At 37.0% G+C, this 27953-nt stretch overlaps 1 protein-coding gene across 1 annotated transcript in view; it reads left to right on the plus strand.

Annotated features, from left to right (window-relative positions):
* Aff2 (ALF transcription elongation factor 2) overlaps nt 1-27953 on the plus strand; it is a 506796-nt gene that overhangs the window by 387289 nt on the left and 91554 nt on the right. Inside the window, exons 7-8 of the mRNA XM_051142388.1 lie at nt 12221-12317; nt 27566-27603. Coding sequence (XP_050998345.1) covers nt 12221-12317; nt 27566-27603 — 135 coding nt within the window. The remainder of the gene's footprint in view (nt 1-12220; nt 12318-27565; nt 27604-27953) is intronic.

Consider the following 27953-nt stretch of genomic DNA (forward strand, 5'->3'; position numbering starts at 1 on the left):
CTTGCAGCCAAGTGCCTCAATGTAAATGTTTAAGTCTCCGGAGAAATGCATGTCTTAGACTGTTACTTAGAGAAATATATGTGCAGACATTGTGGAGCCCCTTGTAAAACAATTCTTACTTTGTTAAAACAGTGTGATCAAATTTTCAGTTACATTATCCAGCATCTCTTTATTTATGAATCTTGTAGATACTCATGAATGTCAAACAATGGGTGTGTGTTTTAATGCTTGGTTGTTTTTCAAAATGGAAATGAAAACTGTGGCCATTAAGGGTTTTTTTTTTTTTTTTTTGCATTTTTTAAATATAAAATTCATATGCAAAACTTCAAAACCGTTTAAACTGGCTTAACATTTTTAGCTTAGCATCACCTTCTCTTTTTGCAAAAACAATGTGCCATGACCCAAACTGGGCTAGCAAGCATACCAGGGTAAGGACTTATACTAGGCTTTTATTCAAATGCAGGTGGTACATGTGTCTTTTTGCCATTGACTGGGATCTGACCTCATAGTCTTCCATGAATGGCTACTTAAAAAGAAACAGAGTCAAAGAAAATGAAGAGAAGCAAGAAGGGGGCCAGGTGTTCAAGGTCATGAGAATGCACAAAAAGTTTTACCAGGTTGAGTAAATTAAAATATTTGCAAAAATTCTTTGTAGGATTGAGGAAATTAAGGCCCTTGACAGGCAAGCTACCTTTGATTAGGGAAAAAAAAATCTGAGAATTCTTCTCTTTCTTATATGTTTCCATTTTTTCTTGAAACTCACCCAGCATATGTGGACTTTCTGAAGTCTCTAATTACAGTAAATTATTGTTATGATAAGAAACTGAGAGTGGTTTGGTCTTGTTGAACCTCTGAGCTCCTAATACAAGAATTAATAACTTTATTTATCTCTTCAGCATGGTGAGCCTGCTCGGTCCCTCGGTCAAGTGATTGACCTGGCCCAAGATAAGTCTCATCTGAATTTGCAGAATCTCAGACAGAAGTCTTGGGAAAACACAAATCCCAACTTGAAACCAAATGATAGATTGCTAGGTGCTAGACAATCTGCAGTGGGAAGAAGCAATAGCTAAAAACAAAGAGGCACCAGCTTGCTTGGGCATGTAAGAAATAAATTGCTGTGTTCATTTTCAGTTTGAGGTGTGCTTGGAGTTTTTCAGTTACAGATGAGCAGGAGGCCCTAGGCCTCTCCCTCTCCCCTAGCTGTGGATTGGCACTTGCTGGTCTCACAATTCTAAGAGTTGGAAAGTTGTAGGCAGCATGTCACATGACAGAGTCCATGATAAGAAAAAGTAGCAGTCTCAAGGCCAAATTATTCATTAGATAAAGTGTTGAATTCTTAAGTCAATAAGATGGAGAATTTGGGACTGGGACAAGGTCCAGCTGATGGGAAAAGAGGTCAAGAATTTCTCACAACTGGGATTTTAAGAACCACTGTCTAACAGGAAGTCAGCCCACCAGGCCTTTGGTGGTGTTCTTCTTCCTCTATTCTGACATCCCTTTTGGCAAAGTGTATATAGCAACAGCTACTTCATTTTCATCAGTCTGTTGAATTTGTTATTATAAAGGGAGGCAACATGGGCTATACTGGATCTTAGTGCCTGCTGTGTCTGCCCAGCATCTCCTAGCCTGTTTTTCTCTAAATGAAATAGAATATTCTTTCTCTTCCTGAGACTTCTTTGCTCTATGCCTTTTGTCTGCTCTGCTTTCTGTGCCACAGAGCCATTGGCATCCTTGATTTTCTTTTTATTTTCCAGTTACAGCAATATAGACAGGCTAAGAAACAAAACAACAAATTTGATCCCTTCTGTGATTCTTTTAGATGCTGTTACTCTCTGTGTTCCATATGCTCTAGATTACAGCTAGGAAACAACAACAACAATAATAAAGTAAAATACTATTAGCAGTCAGTTCATGGAAAGGATACAGAAGACTGTATGCTTAAAACAAGCCTCACAATAGTAACTCAGGTGATAGTTTTAACAGTGCCTCCTTAGTTGAGTTCTGCTGTGTGTTGTAACATCAATTTGATGAAGTTTTACTGTGTGTGTATTGTTATTTTTACTATAGGCTGCTTTTATTCACTTGAAACAAAAAAACATAGCTATGGTAGACTATTGTCTGGACTGTGCAAAGCATAAAAATATAAACTGGTGTAATTATTAGAAAAATATTACAAATGGATTATATTAGTCTTTGTTCTTTCTGTTTATCCATTGAATCAGAACACTTATTCTATTTTAAAGTACATATCCAAGCATTAATCTAAGTATGGATATACTTATGAAAATCTATGTTTAGATTTGTACTTTACTATTACATATTCCTTGTCTAGTTCAAAATTTTCCTTTTTGACTTCATTTTCTAGAGAGTAGGGATCAGGAATCATTCTGGAGCTTTATCAAATAAGTTTACTACTTCTTGATGTGAGCATGTGGTTTAATCATTTAGCTTGTTGACGGCATGGTATGTTACAAGACTAAACATTAAGAGCCTGTATGGGTCTGATGTAGAATCCATGCACATGTGCTATACTTGTATAGACTAGTCTCCTTGTAGGACTCCTTATATTGGGAACAGGGGCTGTCTCTGAGTCTTTTGCCTACTTTGCGGACTCTTTTTTTCCTACTGGGTTGCCTTGTTCAGCCATAATATGAGGAGAGGTACCTAGTCTTAATGCAACTTGAAATACCATGTTTAGTTGATATCCCTGAGAGGCCTGTTCTTTTTGGAGGGGAAATGGAGGAGGAGTGGATCTGGGGGAGAAAGGAAGTAGAGGATGAAGTGGGAGATAAGAGCTGAGGGGTGATGAAATAGGGGAGTGGAGGGAGGGGAAGCTGGTCAGGATGTAATGTATGACAGAGGAATAAATTTAAAAATTCAAAAAAACAAAAGCAAGACAAAACAACAAAACCATTATCATACCGTGAATTTCTGAAAACTCATTGGTAAATATATTTTGTGGTATCAAATTTAGTTGTATTTTGTGTAGACTTAAACATTCCTAAACTGAAAGAGTTGAGAAAATACTATTAAGTTTCCTTCTGTATGAATAATGATTTACATAGGTTTCTGATATGCAACAGTGTAAAAAGGTGCAGTTCTCCATTCAGGTTTTATTTTAACAGGAAACCTATTTTTCAAGTAGAATTGTATTTGATGTGTTCACTATAATTTACACTGAAATGCTGTGAGCCAATAATCACAAGAATGATAAGGATTGGCCCATTCCTTTGCGGTAAGAACTTAACATTGAATATCTCATTTGGTAGCTGCTATAAGGATTTGTAGAAGTTATTTTTATAAAATAGTGTTTGTTTCTGTTGGTCCTATCACACAAATATTTGAGACTCTTTTATAATACAAGGCTTCACAACACAATCTGAGAAGCTTAAGTCTGTTCTTAACCCTCTATGCTCTCTTGTCTTATCCCCAGCAAACATCCCAATGATACTTGTGCATTGTAGCTTTCCTGGGCTCCAGCTTCTTCTTTCTAATTTTCCTTGGACTTCTCCAATCACCCAAATCCCTAACTCTTCCTCCCCTGGCTGGCAGGAAGTCCAGCCCTATTCTCTCTCCTGCTCATTGATTGGCTGTAAGCTGCTTTATTAACAGAACAGGGTTACAATTGGGGAGCAGTTTATACAACATTTAGACAGGAAATCAGAATTTAACCTACACAATAACCTTATGCCTACATTTCCTTTTTTTAGTCTCATAAAAGTCTCCTTTTCTTACAATAACAAACTATATGTAATATAAAAATTATGCAGATATAAGTGAGTATATACCATTTGAGTCTTTCTGCTTCTGGGTTAACTCACTCATTATGATCATTTCTAGCTCAATCCATTTGTCCACAAATTTCATAAATTCCTTTTTTTTAGTAGCTGAGTAGTATTCCATAGTGTATATGTACCAGTTTCTTTATCCATTCTTCTACTGATGGACACTTAGGCTGTTTCCATGTTCTGGCTATTATGAATAAGGCTGCTATGAACATGGTTGAGCATATGTCCCTGTTGTGTGCTGGAGCATCTTCTGGGTATACTCCAAGGAGTCGAATAGCTGGGTCTTGAGGAAGCCCTATTCCCATTTTTCTGAGATAGCACCAGATAGATTTCCAAAGTGGCTGTACTAGTTTGCATTCCCACCAGCAATGAAGGAGTGTTCCTCTCTCCCCACATCCTCGCCAGCATGTGGTGTCACTTGAATTTTTGATCTTAACCATTCTGATGGGTGTAAGATGGAATCTCAGAGTTGTTTAGGTTTGCATTTCCCTGATGACTAAGGAGGTTGAGCATTTCTTTAAGTGTTTCTCAACCATTTGATATTCCTCTGTTGAGAATTCTCTGTTTAGTTCCAAGCCCCATTTCTCAATTGGGTTATTTGGTTTGGTGGTGTTTAATTTCTTGAGTTCTTTATCTATTTTAGATATTAGACCTTTGTCAGATGTAGGGTTGGTGAAGATCTTTTCCCAGTCTGTAGGCTGTCGCTTTGTTCTCTTGACAGTGTCTCCTGCCTTACAGAAGCTTCTCAGCCTCATGAGGTTCCATTTATTAATGGTTGACATTAAGGCCTGGGCCGTTGGTGTTCTGTTCAGATAGTTGTCTTCTGAGCCAATATGTTCCAGGCTCTTCTCCACTTTTTCTTCTAAGTGACTTAGTCTCACGAAAGCCTTCACTTACCAGGAAACTGGGACAGAGGGGAGGACATCCTATTGGGACTCTAGATGAGAGAAGCATGGGAGAATAGCAAAGTAGAAGGATCCAGAGGGTCCTAGAAACCTACAAGTAGAACATTATGATAGGGAGATTTGGGCCCAGAGGTCCCGCTCAAACTAAGGCACCAGCCAAGGACAATACAGGCAGTAAACTTTAAACCCCTACCCAGATCTAGCCAATGGTCAGAACATCCTCCATAGTTGAGTGGAGAGTGGGATATGACTTTCTCACGTACTCTGGTGCCTCACATTTGACCATGTCCCCTGGAGGGGGAGACCTGATGGCACTCAGAGGAAGGACAGCAGGTTACCAAGAAGAGACTTGATACCCTATGAGCATATACAGGGGGAAGTAATCCCCCTCAGGAACAGTCATAGGAGAGGGGAATAATGGGAAAATGGGAGGGAGGGAAGAATGGGAGGATACAAGGGATGGGATAACCATTAAGATGTAACAAGAATAAATTAATAAAAAAATTTTAAAAACAGAAAAAAAGACACTTTAAAAAATATTTTAAAAATATGAAAATTATTAGGTAAGTCTTACATTGGTATAAAGTATTTTACTATCTATCAATTTATATCATGCTTGCCAGTTCACTGACTCATGAGTTCAAGGGATTTGGATAAAGTTTATTGGCTGGTGAGGATTTGAACTGAGGGTCTGTCAGACTTCAGACAAAGATTATTTCCTCAGTCTAGAAGTTCATTTTGTTCAGAAGCCATAGCGCCAGTGAAGTGCTTTTGCAGAAATGAAAGTTGGTAATCTTTTAGGTTATGGAACATTGGATAATTTTGTCTTGTACTTGAAGGGATATTGCATGACAAACTATACCATTTTAGCTCATATATATCATGTCTAACAGAGAAACAAGTCTATTCTCTCTTGTTTCCTTGTCTTTATGTTAGTAACATTGCCAGCCTTTGCTAGAACTTAAATGTGGTTATCACATTTGCTCTGAGAAATTTATAAATAATATATTCAACATAGAAAAAGAATCTACAATTGAAGTCCAGTAAGATGTAGTTACCAACTGATGGGAATGTTTGGTGATGTGAGAAACATGTCTACTATACTACCATGAAGACTGAAGATATACAGACAGGCCACATGGCCATGAACTTGAGATGCAGCTAATCAGAATCTCAGTGGAACACCTAGCGGTCCTCCCTTGCCAGAGAATGGAGAAATATGATATGCACTTCAGGACCGTCTCCTACTTGTCTTCTTTTCTCCTGTGGGAGGCTGTCATAAGACAGTTTTCTATTGCTTCCCAGATTCTCTGGAGGTACAAAGCCTGTCCTGTTCTTGTAGAATAGAAGAAGTATCATATAAAAATCTGTAGAGTCCAAGTTCAGAAGAGCCCAGCTACAGACTAGCCTATAACCCTGTAGTTTTCTCAGAGCCACTTGGATTTTGGCATACCACTTTGGCTGTGTAGAACTTAGAATCCCAAAGGAGCAGGGAACTTCTTCAGCTGTTCTTCCTATATTTCATCATGTAAGTAGTAAACAATCTAAATGTGAAAATATTCTTCGTGGCTTTACCAAGATAATCACGCAAGTTTTGTTCTTCACATTGTCCTATCTTATATGTATGTAGATTAAAATATTCACTGCTGAAATGTGCACGTGTCATGGGCAATATATGCCAGGTCTAGCATTGTATAGAGCTGAAACTCTGTCAGTGTTGGTTATGAGGCAGTTTACCTCCTTCTACTTTGAAGTGTAAAGAGTCACCTATATTGGCAGAAGAAAGAGCTGAGCATATAACTATGGTGGAATTTTTATAAACATCTGAGCAAACTGCTATCAACATTCAGTTGAAACTAAATTGTTGGGTCTGAATATTTTGCTTAAACAATTGGAAATTAAATGTAAATTCTTTATGCATCAGCATAAAAGAAATATTATATGTTATAGCAATGCAGGTAAATAGCTCTTTTCTGCAGCCTTTCTCTAGAGACATTCCAAGTGAAAGTGCTCAGTTATCAGTGGCTTTGAATTTGGAGACACAACTAAAGCTTTGGTCCTAGCCTCCAAAGAGTTTAATTTGAGACGAAGTGGCTTTCAGCCGACATGAGTTGTAGTGCCCTTAACAGCAACTAAATACTTCATTTGGTTTGAGGAGTTTGTTAGATGGAGATTAATGGACCAGCTCCACAAAGGAGTTCTTTACTTAATCCTTTAATAATTAGAAGCTGGTCTACAGAGATGAGTAATGAGTTACCTTCTGACCATGAGGTACTGTCAAGGTATGCACAAAGGTTTCTTCTCTCTAATCAGCTTTGGGGGCTCTTAGAAACTTAAGAAAGACTGAGAAGGGCAACCCCAAAATGAGGGCTTCTTGACACGAAATTTGTCTTCCCAATGAGAATAATGCTATTCAGGTATGTTTCTAAAGAGACAAGTAACTGCTACAAACAATAGACTCAGTATAGTGCTTGGAATCAAAGCTCATAGAAGAGGTTATCTGAGCACAAAAACAGTGATGCTGCTTGTGCTGATTAATGCCTAAACCCGAACATTCTGGAGGCTGAGGCAGGAGTACTGCCAAGGAGAAAAAAAATAAAAAGAGAAACCATTAGATATTTAAATATTAGAGTAGAAACGTGATGTGAGAGAATGCTTTGACATTTGAAAGTTTTGTGTTTTGTTTTGGTTTGGTTTTTTTTATAGGTAGTCATTCATCTTAGACTTGCTTAGAGTGGCTAAGTTACTTTTGGAGATCAGGATTATTAGTTGCAAAATTTCACTGATTCCAACTGTGAAATAGTAAAAGAAACTCTTCCTGATTCTTCTTAGCCTTCATTGTGCCCTGCCACAGGCTACTCCCCTCTATTACCTGGCCCTTCTACCGCACTGGTCTAAGAGAGTTTCTTACTGAATTTTTCTGCTCATTGTCCTCTATTCTTTGCTTCAAGCAAATTCACTCAAAAATTTCATGCTCTTTAAATTTGTATTAATGAATATTATGTCACTTGGATGAACATTTACATTGCTTAATATGATGCACGCAGACACACACACACACACACACACACACACACACACACAATCTTTCTAGATGACTTACTTGTTCCACTGAAGAGTGGAAGGTCAGATATCAATATAAAACATTAGGATGTTTTATACCTCTAGGTAAGTTTAGCTCTTATCCCTCATCAAAGAAGTTTCTCTTGGTAGTAGATGGAGACCGTTATAGAATGCCACAACTAGTCCCAATACAGAGAAGAACTGATTGTGGAGTGCCTAGCCCCATTTGTTTTATCTGTAACACAATCCCTATTCCTAAGTCTCAGGAAACATTGAAGAAGAACGGGTAGAAAGATTATGAGAGTCATAAGACAAAGAAATTTGCTTCAAGATAGTGTGATCTGTACATAACATGAAGCTGGACCCATGAAATCTTATCAATCTGTTCAGCTGAGTAGGTCCTGCATGAAAACACCTGTTGTCATCCTAATATGAATGAGGAATTCTCATAGGGCCCACCCCTAGATGGAGCCATGCAGGCAATTAATGACTTCTGAGAGAAGGAACATCTAGTACCAAGTTGTCATCTATAAACACATATACATATAAACACAACTAAAAGGACCCAGTGGGTTGTATTTATGTATTTATAATGTGTTTGTGTGTGTGTGTGTGTGTGTGTGTGTGTGTGTGTGTGTGTGTGTGTGTGTACATGCACTCACATGTGTGTTTATAACAATGATAATTAAAGAAAAAAAGTCATGGATTTTAGAGGCAGTGGAAGGCATGGAAGGAGTTGGAGGGTTTGGTGCTAGAATGCAGTAACTATGTAGTAGCTAAATGTCTGAGACACGTGTTGTTATTGCCATTAAGCAAAGGAGTAAACCAAAGTTCAGACAAAGTAAGTAACAGGGTTGGGCTTTCTTAATAAATCCTATATAGTACCTATGAAGCCATAATTGTCTCCGTAAAATGAAACTTTACTAAATGTCAACCCGGTTGCAAATTATCTCTGAGGCAATCTAAGGAAATTCGGTCTTTATCACATTTATTTGGGCTTCTTTGGAAGATTTCACTTGGTATAAGAAGATCTTTTTCCCTTCAAAATTTGGAAAATTTTGACTTAACATGGAAGATCAGAAAATATTTTTCCAACAAAAATAAATATTACTTTCTTTTACTTCTGTTGCAACTAAGCAACCTGACCATTAGGATATGTAAGCACCCAGAACCAATGCATAATAAGCGGGGATGGCTGTGTGCCAATAAAACTTTACTTCTGGAAACTAAAATCTGCTATTTTTCTCTTGCCAATTTAAAAATAAGTTCTTGACCCATAAACATTACAGAACAATAGAAAGGTCTGTACTAGATTGCCCCTAGGAGACGTCTTTTTGTTCTCATACTAAGCTACCAAAATAATATTTGGCGATGCTTACTTTTTGCAATTTGTAGCAATCTATCAGCCATAGAATACAGTCCTTTCCAGGTCTATATGTACTTAGTAGGTTCAGGATCTGGGGAAGTCACAGGCTGTGAGCCTAGGATGAGGCACCTGGCTCTAGGACCCCACTTGATAGATCTTAGAGATTCCCATAAAATATTATACACATTTTCAGTTCCCACTTGCCATGGTTTCTTAAGCTTACCAGTGAGACAATCACTGAATCAGAAACTTATAATTTAAAATCTCAGAAATTATATAAAGTTCCTCCCCATAAGATATGGGAAAGAGCCTCAGAAGCTTTACCCTGGGAAAGCGAACTTGATACTGTGAAAATTATCGCCACTTCTTAATTAGTAACCCACCATTCTACCGAGCAATGAGGTAACTCTGCAAAGAATACAGACCACCAGATAGGACAAATACACAGGCCCCTGAGTAATATGAAGCTGCTTAGTTTTCATCCCTTTCAGATCACTTTACTAAGAAGAAAATTCCTCTAAGTAATAGAGCTACAAATATCCAAATTAGTATTTTAGAAGAAGGTACACAGTAAAACTTTGATGAGAAGGCATAAGTCCTCTATTGTCCCCCAAATATTTGGACTATACAATTATCACAAAGCCCAGCTGTGAGCTATTACTCTGATTGCCATCAGCTCTGGGTACTCAGGATGGCAATGACCATCTAAGTAATCAGAAGACCCCAAAACAGTTAGATGGACCAGAGGCTGTGGCTCTTTAAAGTCTAAAACCTGAGTAAAACAGCCTCTTTCCCCACATCCCTAAGGCAAGCAGGTAGAAGGTACTGGAAAGCACAGGATAACTTCAAGCTGGCAGAATTTTCTTAAACATCCTAAGAAACAGAGTAGTACCAGCAGCTGCCTATTTTCAGAATTATAAGTTAGAGAACATTTCACTTCCACGATAAAATAACAGACAATTTTCTAGGAAGTAAACTACTCAATTTTGGGCCCCTGTCCTGGGGGAGGGGGGTTTATTCTACCTGCAGGAACATAACATAAAGGCCATGAGTCCATTTCTAGATCTAACTTGGAGATGCTAGTAGACATTTCCCAATTACTATTGTTAATCCATAGATTGCTGACATCTTTCCAAAGGAATATGTGCCTGGATCTATAATTTCATGAAGTATTTCACTATTAGCTCCATTTGTGGTTCGCATTGCTCACAACTAAAGTATGAGACTACAGAAAAACCAGGGATGCTCATATGGCTTTGAGATCATAATGACACAGCCAAGATACCAGAGCTTATGATTAGCCTGTGGTTATCTCATGTTAATGTCATTTGTGAGTTCATTTTGTTCTTGTTTCAGATAGGATTTCATGTACCATACTTTATAATTTGTGTCCTCTTGGAAAACATGTACTCCTAAGTTGTGGCTACAGGTGGTTTGCATCCTCAGTTTGCCTCCATGACTTCTACTTGTGTGGTCATAAGCAAATTTTGTAACATCTTTAAACCTCATTTAGGAAGTGTCACAAGCAACAAAGTTCCATCACAGGCTTCTTGCAGGTGATAAATTCTGTGTCACAGATCAAATACTTAACACTTTACCTGACACAGAAAACTGGCCATATGCATATGCACAGCAAAACATTTTATAATCAGAAGCACAGATAGTTTAAATATTTGATTCAATATCTTGTCAAAGCAATATAGTCTTCATTTTCTGGCATGTTTGTTTAGATCCACAAACCAAAAACTTCAAAAGACGTGTCAAGACATATTTTTCTCTTCTAACGTCTTCAAAACAGCTATTAGTTGTTTGCAGAACAGTCATAAACTCTGCAAAATTAGTTATCTAAAACAAACGCAGATAATTGTCCTTCTCATCAATCATCCTTTATATTAGTTGTTGTTGTTTAGACTTCAATGTTCACACTGGGTACAGAGGAACTATTACACAACTACGTGACATGAAACCCTTTATAATAATTGAACAAGACCTCTAAAACAACATTCCATGCTAAATCAAGTTAGAAGCCTCATCTCCCCTTTTATCTTCCTTCTTTTAGATACATATTAGAGATGGGGATCCAGAAATGGGAGCTTTAGCACTAATGTTGTACTCACTAGCTATGATGAGTAAAGTAGTTCATCTATCTGAACCTTTCCTTTCTTGTCTACAAAATGAAGTTGTTGGAATCTGCCCTTTCTGGTTGTTGGGAACTCAAACAGAATAGCTGAGATTTCCTCCACTTGCATCATGATGATAAGGTCTAAAGTCATATTTAATAAATTAAAAGATGAACACAAATGTGTACCTGGAACTTTAAGATAATAAACTTCCCTTCCTGCTCTAGCTCCAACGTGAAGCTAGCAGAGATAGATGGCACCCAGGTTAATACTGCCAACAAAACTAAAGGCCACTAAACAGTTTTGAAAGTGTTAGTTCATCACCAATATCTAGACCTCTCATATTTTTCATGTGTGTTGATCTTGGAAAGAAAGATCTTTTATACATAACATGGGTTTACATCTCTTGGATCAAATTTTACAGAAAGAGATGGATCATATATCAAAAGGTTAATGACTAGCCATTTCTCTCTCAGTTCTTTTGTGGTCACCGAGCTGCCCCATACAGAGAGGCAGTGAAGATTCATATGACATATGTCTTCCAGAGATCCCCAGCAATCTTTCTACTCTCTGTTTTACCCTCCGGAGCAGCTTAGCACTGTTATCATTCCTGCCTTCTTGCCTGGAAGCCAAATAAACTGATCCTATAGAGATGAAATCCCTCATCATTCTATAGTGCTTGGCCAGTACATTTATTATACTTTTATATAGATTCCTGCCATCTCTGGAGATAATGAAATCATGTATTCATCCCTTGATTTAGATAAGGTAGAGATAGAAGATATTTGCAGTGTATGATATAACTATAAGAGCTCAACTCTCTAATTGGCTGAAAAAATCTTGGTTCCTCCTACAATTCTGACAGAATTGAAGCTGCCGGGTTATAGTAACAATACATTTATTCTCATTGTAAGATGGACTTGAGGATAACTTAGACAAGATGTTTTGTAACACAGATGCCACTCTGATTTCTTTCAGGATGCTTGAGGATGACCTGAAGCTGAGCAGTGATGAAGATGACCTTGAGCCTGTGAAGACCTTAACCACTCAGTGCACAGCCAATGAGCTCTACCAGGTAGGAGGAGCTTAGAGCTTTGCATTGTGCCTGAAAGGGGAGGGAAAGGAAGTAAAATGGTTTTCATAAACACAACCTCTTCCTTTTGCAGGGAGAGAAAGAAACAAAAATGAGCAGTGTTTGGAATCAGGTGAAACCAATTGCCATTTTCATTAAAGCTACAGCAAGGAGATACAGAGTTCTTTAAAACCAATTTCACGTCATTCCTTTTTCTTCATTTTTTTTACACAAACACTACTCAACAATAAGTAATAGAGAGGCTTGTCTTTCTGTCTTTTAAACTACTTGCTGTATTTGAGTGGCGTGTCATGTCCATTAGATAGCTCCAGTATGAAGCTTAGCATTAACAGCCATTAATTTTGGTATAAATGTGACTGCTTCATCGTCTTCTCTCAGATATACCATTGCACAGTGGAATTGAGAATGAATACCCTGTGTGTTGTGGCAACATGCATTAACCAAAACCTTTCAGTTGTCCTTGATTTCTTCTGTCATGAACTATAAGTATTTCCAATCCTTTCTCCTCAGATGAGATGATTGTAAAATGGATTTTTAAAATCATTTCTGAGGAGACTGGACTTATTGGTTTTAAAAAATAAAATAGCATTATAAGTCCCTAGATCAAGAATTACATATAATCTCAATGATACCTATACAGTTTCCCAAATGTAGGATTCTTCTGCTTGTTGTGCCACCAAATGTGGAGTACATAAGTCAATTTTGCTGATACAAAAATCTTGTATATTTGAAACTTTGGTGGTCTATCAGGAACAAGCACAAGGAGAGTGTTATCTGCAGTCTCACAATCTCACAACAGTCTCTGAGGTGCTTGCTATGCATTTACCAAGTACAAGCACTCCTTTTCCTTCTTGAGTTGTGGGCTTCATAACAAACATGAAACACTTCATTTGCATTGTCTGTCATTTCTACTTTCTGCATTTAATATTCCAAAAACAAGAGCATCACATTTGTAAATAAAACAAGAACAAAGCAAAAATTCTACGTCACTGATTTTGACAGCTGCAACCTTAAATTTTGCTGGAAATGTTTAGAGCAGAATGTAGCAATAACTGAGAATAAATTTTACACATTGATTTCCTCTCTATGTGAATATATAAATGCATTCTCTTTCATAATTCATAGGATTACTTTTTGTATTATATTAAGAATGAGCATCAGACCCAGTGGATTGAATCATGTGAGATTTTACTGACATTGTATAAAGTGCTAATACATGTGGATGGTCAGGAATGATGAGTAGGAAGTGCCTATGACCTGCTACCTCCTGACTCAACATGCCTTCCTTCATGAAGCTAAAGTTCTCTCATTCAATAGGAGATCTGAAGTGGTAGAACCCCAGTACAACAAAAAATGTAGCTGAATTCAGGAAACAGGAAGTGTTCCCAAGATTTCAAGTGTTCACAGATGAGCTGCTTTAGAGTTTTAAGGACAAGTTAGGAGACTTGGAAGGCTATAGTCATTTGATAGTAATGACAACATTTGGTGAAATGTGGATTTATTGTTTTCCAAGGTATGACACAAAACAATTTCCATTTTTATTATTGTAAACATTGTATAGTATAAAATTACTTATGAACTCATAATTTAGTGATATTCAGTATATTGACAAACTGCACATGCAGTACCAGTTCCAAAAATATTTTCATCATCCCAAATGGAAGCTATATACTCATGAAGTAATACTCATTCCTCATTTCCCTTAGTACCTGAAGAGCAATCAGTAATGTACTTTTATCACCTTCATGGATTTGCCTCTTCCCTGTAATGGGTGGCTACAATGTTGGGGCTTTTTAATGTCTAGCTTCTTCACTTACCATAATGATTTGTTTCTAAATTATTTCAGGTTGTGCCGTATAGCACCACTGCATTAAGTTTTATGGTAATACAATATTATATTATTTGAATGAAGTATAATTTGCTTATCTGTTCATCTGTTGATGATATTTCAGTCAGTCCTGCCTTTTGGCTAATATCTAGTGGTTTTTAAGTACTTAAGGCCAAATATTTTCGTGGAAATTTATATTGACTATTTTTAGCATGGAAAAAGAAGTAGAACCACTGGGTCTATGTCAATTTTATTTTTGTGTTATAAAGGAACAGCAGACATTATTTTCATCTGGATAACACAGGTCCATGTAGATAATATGTAACTATTCATTTATCTCATTATTAGGGCCATTTTACCTTCAGCAACACCATGAACATGCACAGCACATACACAGAAAGAAGTAGGTTTTCTACACACCCTTATTGTATTTTGTTTCTTAGTCAGGGCTTTGAGGAATGTTGACATGATTCACTGTACTCTAAGATGGTATACCCATGCTAAGACACTTATAAAAGAGTACTTATGAAGACAGCTAGGTAGTCAAACAGATGTGTGTTTTAATCCTATTCTTACCACTTTCAAACTTAATGAATACTAGCAAAAATATAGTTTCTACAAAATAAAGGCAGTAGTAGAACCTACTCATTGAGATAGCAGATTCAGTGAAGAAATGGAACAATACACATCAAAGAATTTGGCACTAAAGCTTAGAGAATAACATGTACTCATTACTTTACATTATAGTCATCATTGTTATGGCTATGTCTGATCATCTAAAATGTCCAGTATTATTTCTTTTTACTTTAAAACTCTATTTTTATTTTGGGTTCCTTATATCTCTTTCTCCCTCCTCTACCCCAATCCTTTCCAACACTCCAGCACCAGGTAGGAGAGAAAGAAGGTTAGTGGGGGAGAGAGGGGCATAGTAGCTTTCCTTAGCTACTTCCTGCTGTTTAGGGTCTTTGGGATTCTGTCCACTTTACCTTTTCTTTTAAAGAGTGGGAAGAGAAAGAGAACTGCTGAATTAGGTACATGAAAAAGAGCCAACATGTGGAAAACTTAAATGAAAAGAATCTGTAGTGTCTTAATGCTTATTAGCTGTGGATGTCTGGCCATGAGAAATTAAAAGAATAATCATTAAGGTAATGTTTCTGGAATGAAGAAGTCCAATAATAAGTACTACTTCATATGTACTAATTCTATCACATTTGGGGGAAATGCCACACATTCTGAAATATCTGATTTCCTATCAGTAAATTAGGATACAAGAGTCTTCTCTAATTCATAAGAGTGTTGTGAGGATCAGACAAAGATTAGCTATAAGATATGTGGGGAACTGTACATGTGACAAATATGTGGTTATCCTTCCTTGTAGCCCTTTTAGTTCTAACTGCAATTCTCTATTAGGTATACAAGGGGATAGACACTAGTCCTCATTTTGGCTTAGGTATTCATAGGGCTTACTAAGAATTAGATTGAACATCCTAACTGGCATTCAAAGGTATCTGTCAGGTGTGGATGACTTTAACTCCCTTGAGCCCTGACAAGTTTTAAGCCAGCATCTCTGGGAATAAAGGCTAACTCACCAATGACACTGTATCAAGTCCTGCAGAAAATTACATGTCTCTGGAAGGTTTTCTTCAAAGTATTGATGCAGATGGGCAGTTGTATCATACACTTTGAATTCAGTTTGTCTCTTCCTTTTCTGAAATAGCTCCTGCTCTGCCCCAGAAAAAGACTAAAAGGCTTGTCTGCAATGATGTGTCTCTACTCTTTCCTTCATGGAAAATAACCCCAAAATGAAACATAAATACCACAGAGAGTTCATAGTGAACATTACAAAGTGCCAAAACATTTTGTTGGTATAAGAAACAATGCTTTGTATCTATTGTTTGTTTGAACATTTCTGTTGCAATGTAGTGTTAGAGACAGGAGAGGGAGAGGGGGGGTGGTATCAATGGAATGGTATTGATATCCATCATGCAGTGGATAGAATTTTTACTTGTCATTGGGAGTGTTGACATTACAGATATATTTCCATCCCTGGCCTTCCCCTTGCAAAACTTATTGAATTGCTATTTTCAAGTCAGTCATCCAGGGCAGGCAGCAGTGCTGTGATTAGCTCACTGGACTTGAGTCAGGGAGTGGCTGGATACAATATGAACTCCTTAAGTGTGGGGGTATATCATGTTCTCTACATGGCCTTGTCTCCTCTGACTAAAACCTTCTGCTTTCCTTTTTGTCAAGTATTTCTTCTTGCATTTCTTAGGATTAAAGGAACTCCTGAAAATGAGGAGTTAAACCTGGAATCAATTTTCATTTACAGCTGAGAAGCAGTTATTGATGCTGTGCTTTCAGTTCAATAAAAAATCTTCAGATATAGACCTTGTGCTTCGCTTTCAATATAAGCAGGCTAATCAGTCTCAACTGTTTGGTCTTCTGTTTTTTTTTGTTTTTTTTTGTGGGTTTTTTTTTTTTTTTTTTGCTTGTTTGTTTGTTTTACAGAATCGTATCAACAGGATTATTAAAATTGCTGTCTTTAAAGTTTTAAGCATTCTAGAATTTGCCTGATTCCAAAGATTTTTCAAATGAATAGTGGCAGACTCTAAAACTCATTTAGTATATGTTCATAGAACCAAGTAATCACCTGCTTATTATTTCACTGAATGATACATGCATAGTGTTTGACCTACCTCGCTCCAAGCTTGTAGTCTGCTATCTTCTGGAGGGAGGATGCTCTGTAATGCCTAGTTTCTGAAGTGTACTAAAATAAGAACATGGCTTTCTTGTAACCCAGCTCACTTGAGACTGGCAGTATAGACAGAAGATTTCATAAATATAAATGAAACACACACACAGTTCTAGAAACTGCCATTAAGAAATTTTAAGCATAATGTTATCATTTTATTAATAAGAATCAGACTGAAGTTTACCTCCTGTATTGTCCTTGGCTGGTGCCTTAGTTTGAGCGGGACCCCTGGGCCCAAATCTGCCTATCATATTGTTCTACTTGTAGATTTCTAGGACCCTCTGTATCCTTTTATTTTGCTATTCTCCCATGCGTCTCTCATTTAGAGTCCCAATAGGATGCCCTCCCCTCTGTCCCAGTTTCCTGGTAAGTGAAGGCTTTCGTGGGACATGCCCCTTGGGCTAGTATGCAGATATAAGTGAGTATATACCATTTGATTCTTTCTGCTTCTGGGTTAACTCACTCATTATGATCATTTCTAGCTCAATCCATTTATCCACAAATTTCGGGAATTCCTTGTTTTTTATAGCAATCCATTTATCCACAAATTTCAGGAATTCCTTGTTTTTTATAACTGAGTAGTATTCCATAGTGTACAGGGGGTAAACTTTAAACCCCTTCCCAGATCTAGCCAATGGTCAGAACATTCTCCACAGTTGAGTGGAGAGTGGGATATGACTTTCTCACGTACTCTGGTGCCTCACATTTGACCATGTCCCCTGGAGGGGGAGACCTGGTGGCACTCAGAGGAAGGACAGCAGGTAGCCAAGAAGAGACTTGATACCCTATGAGAATATACAGGGGGAGGTAATCCCCCTCAGGAACAGTCATAGGGGAGGGGAATAATGGGAAAATGGGGGGGGGGGGAGGAATGGGAGGATACAAGGGATGGGATAAACATTGAGATGTAACAAGAATAAATTAATTAAAAAAAAAAAGAATCAGACTGAAACCATAGATTTTATTTAGCACATTTAAAAGTTCAAGAAACTGAATATGGTCAGAAATGTTCAGTTAATAACTCGGTTCAGCCAAAGAACTGTAGCTAAACTTTGGTTTGTGTGTTTGTTGATGTTTTAAAAGCATATAGTACATAACAAATTAGATGATGCATACTTTGACAATATTCCCCAAAGGTGCCAAATTTGTCTATATTCTGAAAAATGTTTATATTAATATGTTTTAAAGTAGCCAAACAATTCAAAATATCTTTGAGAACAGACATTCTAATGTTGTGCCTGAATATATTATCTAAGTAGTTCCAATGTACCCAAGTTTTTTTTGTTTTTTTTGTTTTTTGCTGCATTAAGAACTATCCTGACATTCTTTGAAACATGCAGCTAATTCAAAGCATGTTAGTGGAGATTGTGCACACGTTTCAACTAGAAGATGATGGCAGAGCTGTATCTCAAACATCAGATTTATAAAAAGTGTTTTCTTACTTCCCACTCTCCACTTCATTATTTTCATTCATTTTTTTTTCTGTAGACTTAGAACACCCTCACACATGTAAAAGCTTTCTTTCAATCCTTATTTTTGATTTTGCTTTTATACATGAACCATTTGTTTGTTGTTTCTGGCTAGGTGGCTATTTTTTAAAAAATAATTTCAAATGGCACAAAATTGCTAAGAATGGAAACCCTGAGCATTCTGGCAGTTTCTGGATGAGCTGTTTGCACCTATACTGAAATTCCCAGATACATTAGCCAACTTAAATGAAAGTCTGTGCTTATGTGAAAAAGAGTGCTAGTGAAAAAAATGCATGAAGTTTACTCGTGCTAGCCACTAGTTATTTTGGAGTTGATATGCTGTAGTGAATATATTAGTTTTGACAACATATAGTCTTCCCTGCTGTAATCATTCCTGTTTTGTGGCCACAGTTCTCCCTCATCACGCTGAACAAGTTGTTACCTCCCCAAGGTTTCACCACATTTCCATTTACTTTGTTATCAGCAGAAAGGCCTCTTCAGTAATGACATCAATACGGCACACACAGAAAGAGAGGTCAGCCTGTCAGAGCTAGAAAAACAGCAGATGGATTAGGTTGAAACTGGTGGAAAAATAACTTTAATAGAGTCTTTTATTGTAAACAGTTTATCTGCTGGTGTCATTCATTGATATGCCCCACAAAGTGATAGCGTTTGGGTTGTTGAGGTTACAGGATGTAACTGAATAAAATCCATACATTGTCATGCTCAAACTACCCAGCAGTTAGAGAAAGAGAGGGCATTTTAATTTATTCATTAAAGACAAGAAAGTAAATAGGATAACATATAAGGTTAATAAAATACCATTGGCCTTCATATTCCCAAGATTGTCTTTCCCATTTGGTTGTATTTGCATAGAGACTAGATTAGTATAAACTGCTTAAGGTTTGTATGGTGTGATTTTTTTAATACGCTTCTGGCAAGTCTGTGACTATTTAGAAACTCATGCTGAATTTTTAAATTATAATTACATTTTCCCACTTTTAGTACCAAATATTTTGGCTTGTAATCTCTATATAATGGAATGTTTTGAGCATGCAAAAATGTACAGAAATATAATTATTTTGCATGTTGTGTCTAACATATGGTCAGTAGTGACCATGTACTTGTTAGTGACCATGATACTTTATAAATTATCCATCTATGAGCATTTTTCATTGTAAATCTAATGGTTTTTTTCTTAGTTTGACACTGCTTTCATTGTGATTTTAAACCAGACACTTGCAAAGTGCTTGCCATAGATCCAAACAGAAAAAAAAATACATATTTTAAATGTCTGAATAGATAGCATTAACATAGACAAGATGAACATGGACTTTCCATCCACAAAGAATACAAAGTACATATTTACCTCTGCAAAGATAATCACAGAACTATCAGCCACATCTGAGAAGCTACAGATCACTACATGCACATCTGAATGGAAGTGTCAGAAGGAAAAAACATGACCATATTGCTCTTATCACTGACCTTCAGCTGAATAAAGTGGTCAATGAGCAGTGTTCCTGTCTCTGCTCTCAACCTACCCTCTGATTCAATTGTGCTACTTTTCTTAAATATCCTTATCTCCCAGACTTGTCTTTTTTATTAGCTAAACATTTTTTTTATTTTTTACATATACATTTATATTATTACACATATACACAATAAACTACCTGTAACAAGAAGAAACATAAAACAATCAGGAATTATATAAATGTTACATTCTTAGTGTTTTGGCTATTTGTATTTGACAACCCTGAAGAAAGCATCTTTCCTATCTTGGTGAGTCTAAAATTCTGAATGTAGGTCAATTGCCATCACATCTGTCATTATCAACTTAATGACCTAAAAACATCTTAGCCCCTAAACAACTAAGCTTCATTGTAAAACTAAGCTACCTGGTCTTCAACCCATCAGAAACTTGAGAAGGAATAAACTTGATTGCCTGAGTATGCCAGGAGTGCAGGTTAGCAGCTTGTCTTAATGCATGGGTGAAGCCTAGAAGTTGGGTCATGGAGTCATTAGTAAGCAAGTTCTAGTAAATGTACCATGTGTGCCTGAGTTTATGGGAAGTATCCATACTGTGATTATAATTAGAATTCTAGACTATATTACAGAAGGATTATCATCTCCCATAAGTGCTAGTAGTGAAACATTTCCAAATTAAGGGTGTAAGATGATTAAATTGATATGATGCCTTTGAAATGAGGCTTTGGTCTAGGTATCAAACATGCTCTTACTCTACACCCTCATCAAGTATTGGCCATCTTCTAGAAAAAGCCACTAGACAAGCTTTAACTATGGTGGATCATGTTCTGAATGAAACAGAGAGCCTATCTCCTTCTTCAGCTCCCATGTTTAGGTGTCTTTTTGTAGCAATGTACTAAAGAGCTGTCCTAATTCCAGGTATCCACAAGCCTAACATTGGCCATTCCAAATACAAGTGGCACTGTGGATTAAAAAAAAAAAAAAAAGGAAAACTTACCAAATGTATGGAACCATACTGTCTGTGTCTCAAAAACTATATTTACAATGAGTTTTAGACAACGTCACCAAAAAATTTCTCAAGCTTATTATTTTGTTAAGTGAGATACAGTGGTTTCATATTTAGCTGTGAGTCGTGCATATGTATATTAAAATATAAAATGTCAGAGCTAAAAATTACAAAGAGATATATCACCTCAGTTGCCTCATTTTACCAATATGGAAACTGAGTATTATTTACTCAGTAAATGTATGGATTAAAAATTAATGTAACTTCTTCACCCTGAGCATAACGTTATTTCATCAGCAGCCTGTGCACACACAGGTGTATGCTTTGGAAAATAAGAAATACTGACTATCTGTTACAAATACATTGCCCTTTTTTTCTTCTTACACATGGGAGAGAGAGAGAGAATCCCTGTTATTGTATTGACTGGCTTCTATGGAAAGACCGTATGTCATTGCTTGAGTTTTACTTCAGTATGAGTAAAAGAGAGCTCAAATTGGTTGAGAAAAAAAGTACATTTTAGTTTTTAAATCCACAAACACCAGGAGAAGAGTGATGAGGTGCCACGGCCATTGGCCCCTCTAATGGGAAAATGGACATGTCTAGAGCATACTGAGATGGTCTTTCTTAGTGTCTTTGTGCTTCCTTAGAAGCAGATTTGTGTCAAAAGGTGACTTTAATGGGTGAGACATGTTTCTTCATTGGTAACAGTATGTTTTCCACTTAGTTAAAATAAGCCAGAAATTCAACTCTAGAAATCATCATTTGACACAAGAGACAGCATAAGGGAGTAAGCTTTTTCGGAAGCATATACTTCTAAATCCTATTGTCACATCATCTTTGGACAGGCACTAGAAAAACTGGTTGTCATATTAATGATATACATAGAAACAAGTGGGATGTGCCACAGGAGAGCTGTTCAATCAGCAATGACCATAGCAGTGTCGTAAGTGTCAGGATAGATGAGGTTGGTATGTGATTTAATGAGTGATAGGAATCTAGAAACATGGTACTTTTGTTGCTTGGTTGGTTGTTCATCAGTCACTTGAACTCATTGATTTGCTTATACTTAGTACTAAGCTACAACCCTACTCCAGGTTCTGAAAAGGAGAATAATGTGATCAAATTGGAATCTAAAGAATTACTCTAGCAAAAGAGCATAAAATTGGGTTATTCACATAATGGAACATTAAGAAGGCAGGAACCACAGGATAATGGCAGTTAAGAAGCATCAAGCTTGGCAGTAAATGCCAGAAGAGTAAGGAAGAGAAAACAAGTTCTGATACTAAGTGGGATAGAAGTACTACTGAGAAGCTTTCCTCTTTGCAAAGTTAATGAAATCTTGTGTTTAATAGTAGCATGGACCCACATGCACAGGAGCCTAGCACTTATCTCTCCTACCAGGGCCCTATGTTTCCACCTATATGGAGCCTTCATTTCTTCAGGGCACTCTGGCATACCCAGAATTCAACACGCAAGCTTCTCAAACTGCCAAGATTCTTGATTCATTTCTATGGCAAATGTTTATTGACTATTGGATCCAAGACATGATTCTTTAAACCTAAAACAAACTTACTCTAATCTCTGGGTGTAATCTATATTCCTGACACCTATATGTGTAGTACAAACTCTGAGTGTGTTTTCAGGCACCACTAAAAGTACAGTGATAAGTAGCAACTTCCTAATCTCTAGATGTAAAGTTGGAAATATAGCCAGGAATCCAGGTTCTGTACAAGCTGAGCAACATGTTTTCTTACTCCTTACTCCTGACTGTGTGTACTTTATGCTAGTTGAAACCCCAATTTCTAGGAAACAGTACCTATTTTTACTTTGTTCATTCAAGTGAAATACATGTAAATACTATAATTAACAAATTCCCTTTTGAGCTGGGCGTGGTGAGACATGTCTGTAATCCCAGCACTGGGGAGGCAGAGGCAGGCAGATCTCTGTGAGTTTGACACCAGCCTAGTCTACAAAGTGAGTCCAGGACAGCCAGGCCTGTTATACAGAGAAACCCTGTCTTGAAAAACAAAAACAAAATAAAAAATGAATTCATTTTTATATTTGGGCAAGTGTTCCCAGTATATATCTTTTTAGTTGATTTAGCTAGTTCTGTAAGCATTGATTGATTTACAGTTACCCAAATCATTTGTGGATGAGTTCATTTGTCAAAAGAGGAGTTCTTACATGAACTAAATAATCAATGAAATTTACCAATGTATGTCACTAGATTAGACATAAATGTTTCATGCAGCACAACTATGTGAAAAGTTAAATAAAGAGGGAAATGTGTAGCAATAAAGAATACAAAACCAATACAATTATTGATCTTCTGACTTATGCCTGCATTTCCTAATATGCAGTTACTTGAAATTATCTGAATGACTGAATTTTCCATTTTTACTGAGAAACTTCAACATTCAACTTAAACACACATGCTTGTAGAATGATAGAGAAAAGCATACAAGTAGGAGAGTAAAAGTTACACACAGAAATACTAATAAAATAATATTTTAGCTTTGACTGACAGCATTGTTATTTATTACAGAAAACGCAGTACCTGAATATATATCTTTGGAAAATGAGTCCACTGATACAATATCTCTAGGCCATTTGAGTTCTCGCTTTGACAGCCTCGATATAAAGGAAATATATAGCATTATGTTTGTTTTCTATAGATCATTCATTGAAGGTGGGTTACGTGTAAGTCTGAAGATCTTCCCCCCAAATTGTCTAAATTTTGTGAGGTCTAATGAACAAGACCAGTAACTCATCATAACTATGGAGTCAAAATTACCCTAAAGAATTTTGAAAAAAATTGTAGCATTACAGAGAGGATAACTAGCACATTTTCTAAGTTGCTTATATGTAGCACTTTCTTCCTCAAAATGTTATGTGTTCTCTGGTAGACTGGGCTCAGTAGGTAGCCACCCACTGTCCTTCATTTCTTCCTTTCTGTGGTGAGAACTCAACATCTCTTGTTTCTTTTACTGCACCATAGTCCCTGAGCAATTTTTAGCTTTGGTGCAATGCCTGGCTTCTCTATATAAAAGAAAAACAACCTTCTTAGTTTTAAGAAGGCAGATTTAATGAGCAAGCCTCTCTATGTGCCTGTCCACATCATCCATCCCAAGAAAATGAATTTGTTGCTTAGCAGGATACCTCAGATAGTACAGTGCTGGCAATGATATGTGACTCATCTCATACAGACTCCTTAGAATAAGAGAAGTGCCTTCTCCCTGGCATGTCTCCTCAGTACCTCTCAGAGTTATTGCTGATATGGAGAAAGCAGCACAGTAGTATTACTTATCCTAATTGCACTAACGGCATATGTTTGGTACTGGGACTTGACCACTACTTGGTAACTCCACAAATAACCTTAATTAAACTCAATTCATGAATACCACTGTAAAGAGCACTCACAAATTCTGTGCAGGCATTTGTTTAGCACACTGAAGTTTCTGAACACAGCCAACAACGTTGAATGCTAACGACGGCCACTGACATATAAAGGGTATAAATGATTGTCTTCATTGCCAAAATGAGGAAACTGAGGCTCAGATCTTAGTAGCAAAACCAGAACCACAACACAGCTTATTAATATTTCTAGTAGAGTATTCTTCTACTAACTGGTAGGTTTAACTGTGGTCCAGGACTGCATGTGCTACAAGGCAGCTATGAATGAAGCCTAACATTTACACATGACAATGTCAAAAGATTGAGTACTATTGAACAGCGTATTAAACCTCATCCTGTCGTACTACAGCATAATCTCTATTGAAGGAAATGAAATAATTTCTTTCGTTATTATTTCTTACAGAAGAATGTTCTCATTGATAAGATATATACCATGTTACAGAAATATGCTGCAAACCAAGGAGAATATAGGATTTTAACAGCATATAGAAAGTTTACGTTAAGGCAACATTAAGTATTGACTACTCAATTTCCCAATCAGTTGAAGTTAGCTTCGTGCATGTTTTTAAGCTTAAATTTAGCTGTGAATGTCTTAATGCTTTGTGAATTACACTGTGTCATTTCCTTTTAACTTACCTCCTTTTGCATCGTGTCTCACACACTGCCATGTGTATCTGAAATGTGAGATTGTCTTCTTATATTTGCTCATTTCAAAGGAGGAAACTTTCTCCTTATAAATTTTGTAGAGTAATTCTTTTATGCCTTAAAGGCATGCATAATCTGCATCCAAAAAATCTGCTTACATCTTCCCACATTTTCTTACTATTATAATCCCCCATAACATGCTTATAACAAAGTCAAATTACAGCAAATGTAGAAAATATAAATTGTGAGCTATGTCTCATCTGACATGGGATCCCTGTCACTATGTAGTTTAGAAATTTCCCATGATGAGTGTACAGGAGGGCCTGAGTATATTTGGCTGTAACTGTGAGACATTGAGATGATTGTAAGTTAATTTCAAAGGAAAACAGACCCTCTAAGCATAGGCATTTCCAATTTATAGCCAAGCAATCCAGAAAAAAACTGAATGAAGTTATAGTCTTACAATGGCTGTATTCAATGGTATAAGTTATAGTCTTACAATGGCTATATTCAATGGTATATGTTTAAAAGAAGCTGACCTATAACAGAATAAGGCTTCTGATCAGAGGAAAATGACTGGGTATAATTGACAGTTGTGAAACAAGAAAGAGAAGACATTTTCAACAACGGTGTCTCTGAATCACAGCTACGTTTAGCAATGTCAGTTTGATTTCTCCCTTCTACATCTTCTGCCAGTGCTTTACTCCCTTTATCACATCTCGCAAGAAATACAGGAACAGTACCTAGTATGTTACAATAACTTATACCTTCTTGCTATAAGTTGTTTGCATTTTAATTGTAAAAAGAGGGGCAAAGTAAGAGCAGGAGAGAGAGGGGAGCAAAAGAGCATAAAGGAAGTGGAAGGGGAGGGGAAGGGAAAGGAAGAGAAGAAGATGGAAATGGAGGAGGAGGAAGAGAGGATGAGATGCAGAGGAAAAGAAAGAGAAGAGAAGGGAAATTAGGGCAGATGGAAATGAATATCCCTATACAGATCGGGTATTACTACCGTAGGAAAGGTTAATGGTCAACATTGCACTTCTTGACATCATCTCTTTGTCTATTTGACCAACAGTATCAATGGTGAAGGTTTAACAACTTTTATGTACATGGATTGCATGGGAATGATCTCCCAAGTCCTAGATATGCATTAGAGGTGATTTGGAGAAGCCAGCCACATAGTTCTTGTTTTTTCATTTTCACCTGTGGCCTCATTTCCTGTTTTTTTATTCTAGCACTTGCCAAAATTCAAACTCAGGCACAGGTGGTAAGAAAATGATTTTTGCCTAATAAGGCAAAGTAAGTGCCCAATATTAACAGATGTTTATATAGTGACAGTGATTGAGACTTAATAAGTAAGAAGGGCTTAGATTTCCAACACTAATGCCTGAAAGTTGGGAACTGTATGTTGTTATTAAATGCATTGGCTTGGCATAGAGAAATTCAACATATTGGATCTCACTAATGATCAGCTACAATATCAAGTCCAATGTGAGAGTGGCACTGTTGAAAATGATTGCCTCAGTATTCTAATTTACAGCACTGTTTGTCTCCCTTAGACTCTACCCACTTCAAGATTCCCAAACAAGGTCCCCTAATGGATATTGTTTAAAAGTGTCTGAGCAAGCCTGAAGGTGATCAAACTGCTGCTTCATTGTTCTCCATATTAAATGTTATCCTGATAGCTTGAGAAAGTATAGTAGAGTGCAAGTTTGGTTCTGATTGCATAATTATGCTACAGATATATGGAAAAACTCATCACTGAAGCCCTCCAGGTGCTTAAACAGTTTTGATAGACTAGCCATCCTGCCATCAGCGCCCCCAGCTGTGTTGCTTAGCAACATTTTAATTCCAGAACAATCGAAGGAGATGAAATCCCTGTGGAGAGGGAAACAGAAATAAGAGGGCTGTTGACAGATGATATGAGTTGTTTCTTCTAATATACTGTGAAGATCACTAGCTCTTTTCATGAATGATGAATAGACTGCACACAGATCAATGGGTTCAGCAATAAACTGGAACCAGTCTCCATGTCTAAGGTGACTCAGGCCAGGAGGCCCAGAAATTTCCTCATTTTGAGACTTGGTGTGTTTTTTCCAAAGGGCTCCAGGGGAGGAAGTTGATCTCAGTATTAGGCATTCCTTGCCCTTTTGTAATGTCTACTATTAAAAGTAATTCTGGGAATGAACACTTTTTGTCCTTTCTCTCATAGTGCAGGTGTGGCTGGGTGTCAAGAAGAAAGCTAATGTCTCCTGCCATAGAACAACCATTTCTTTCAATTCTATCATTACAACTCTATCATGCTCATCTGGGGCAGAGATAGAGAGTAAAAGGTGAAGAAGGGAGGATCTGCCCATGCACCTAAGAGCCCACTTGCATAGCTCCTGCTGAACTCTGCCAGGCACTCTTGACAATGACCACCTGTGTTTGAGCACTTCGACAAGTAACTACATTCCCTGGGGAAGAAAATTATTTTCTATGTCTCTGCTTACCCATGGGAGCCTGTTTCAGTTCACTCCTAATGTTGCTAAAAGGCATTTACTAATTTTAGACTGCTTATTGTTTTTGTTACTAGTTGCAAAGATTATACTTGTTAATATTTTCTAATTGCATTTTTCTCTCCGTTTACAGGCTGTTGAAAAGGCAAAACCTAAGAATAATCCTGTGAAGTAAGTTATTATTTTTGCTAGTTGAAAATGTTAATTTTAATGAACTCTGTGCATGAGGGAAAATAAGGTCATAAACGACTTGTATTTTGCATTAATCTCTATTCATGATAATTTAAAGACAAAAACAAAACACAGGGGAAAAGCACCCACCAATGAGCAAGAGCCAGCTTATAGTTTTCCATGTGTCCCTGGTGAGGAAATGCCCCAAGTTTACACAGTTTACATAAATTAATATGTGCCATCATGAAGAGCTGCCAAATACTATTATAATCATATTCAATGCATACTACTTCAAGCCTTTGGGTTTTTTCTCATACTAAAAAGATTACATTTTTAATTGCAAACCTTGG

This window comes from Acomys russatus, chromosome X (genome assembly GCF_903995435.1).
Source record: "Acomys russatus chromosome X, mAcoRus1.1, whole genome shotgun sequence".
Lineage (NCBI taxonomy): Eukaryota > Metazoa > Chordata > Mammalia > Rodentia > Muridae > Acomys > Acomys russatus.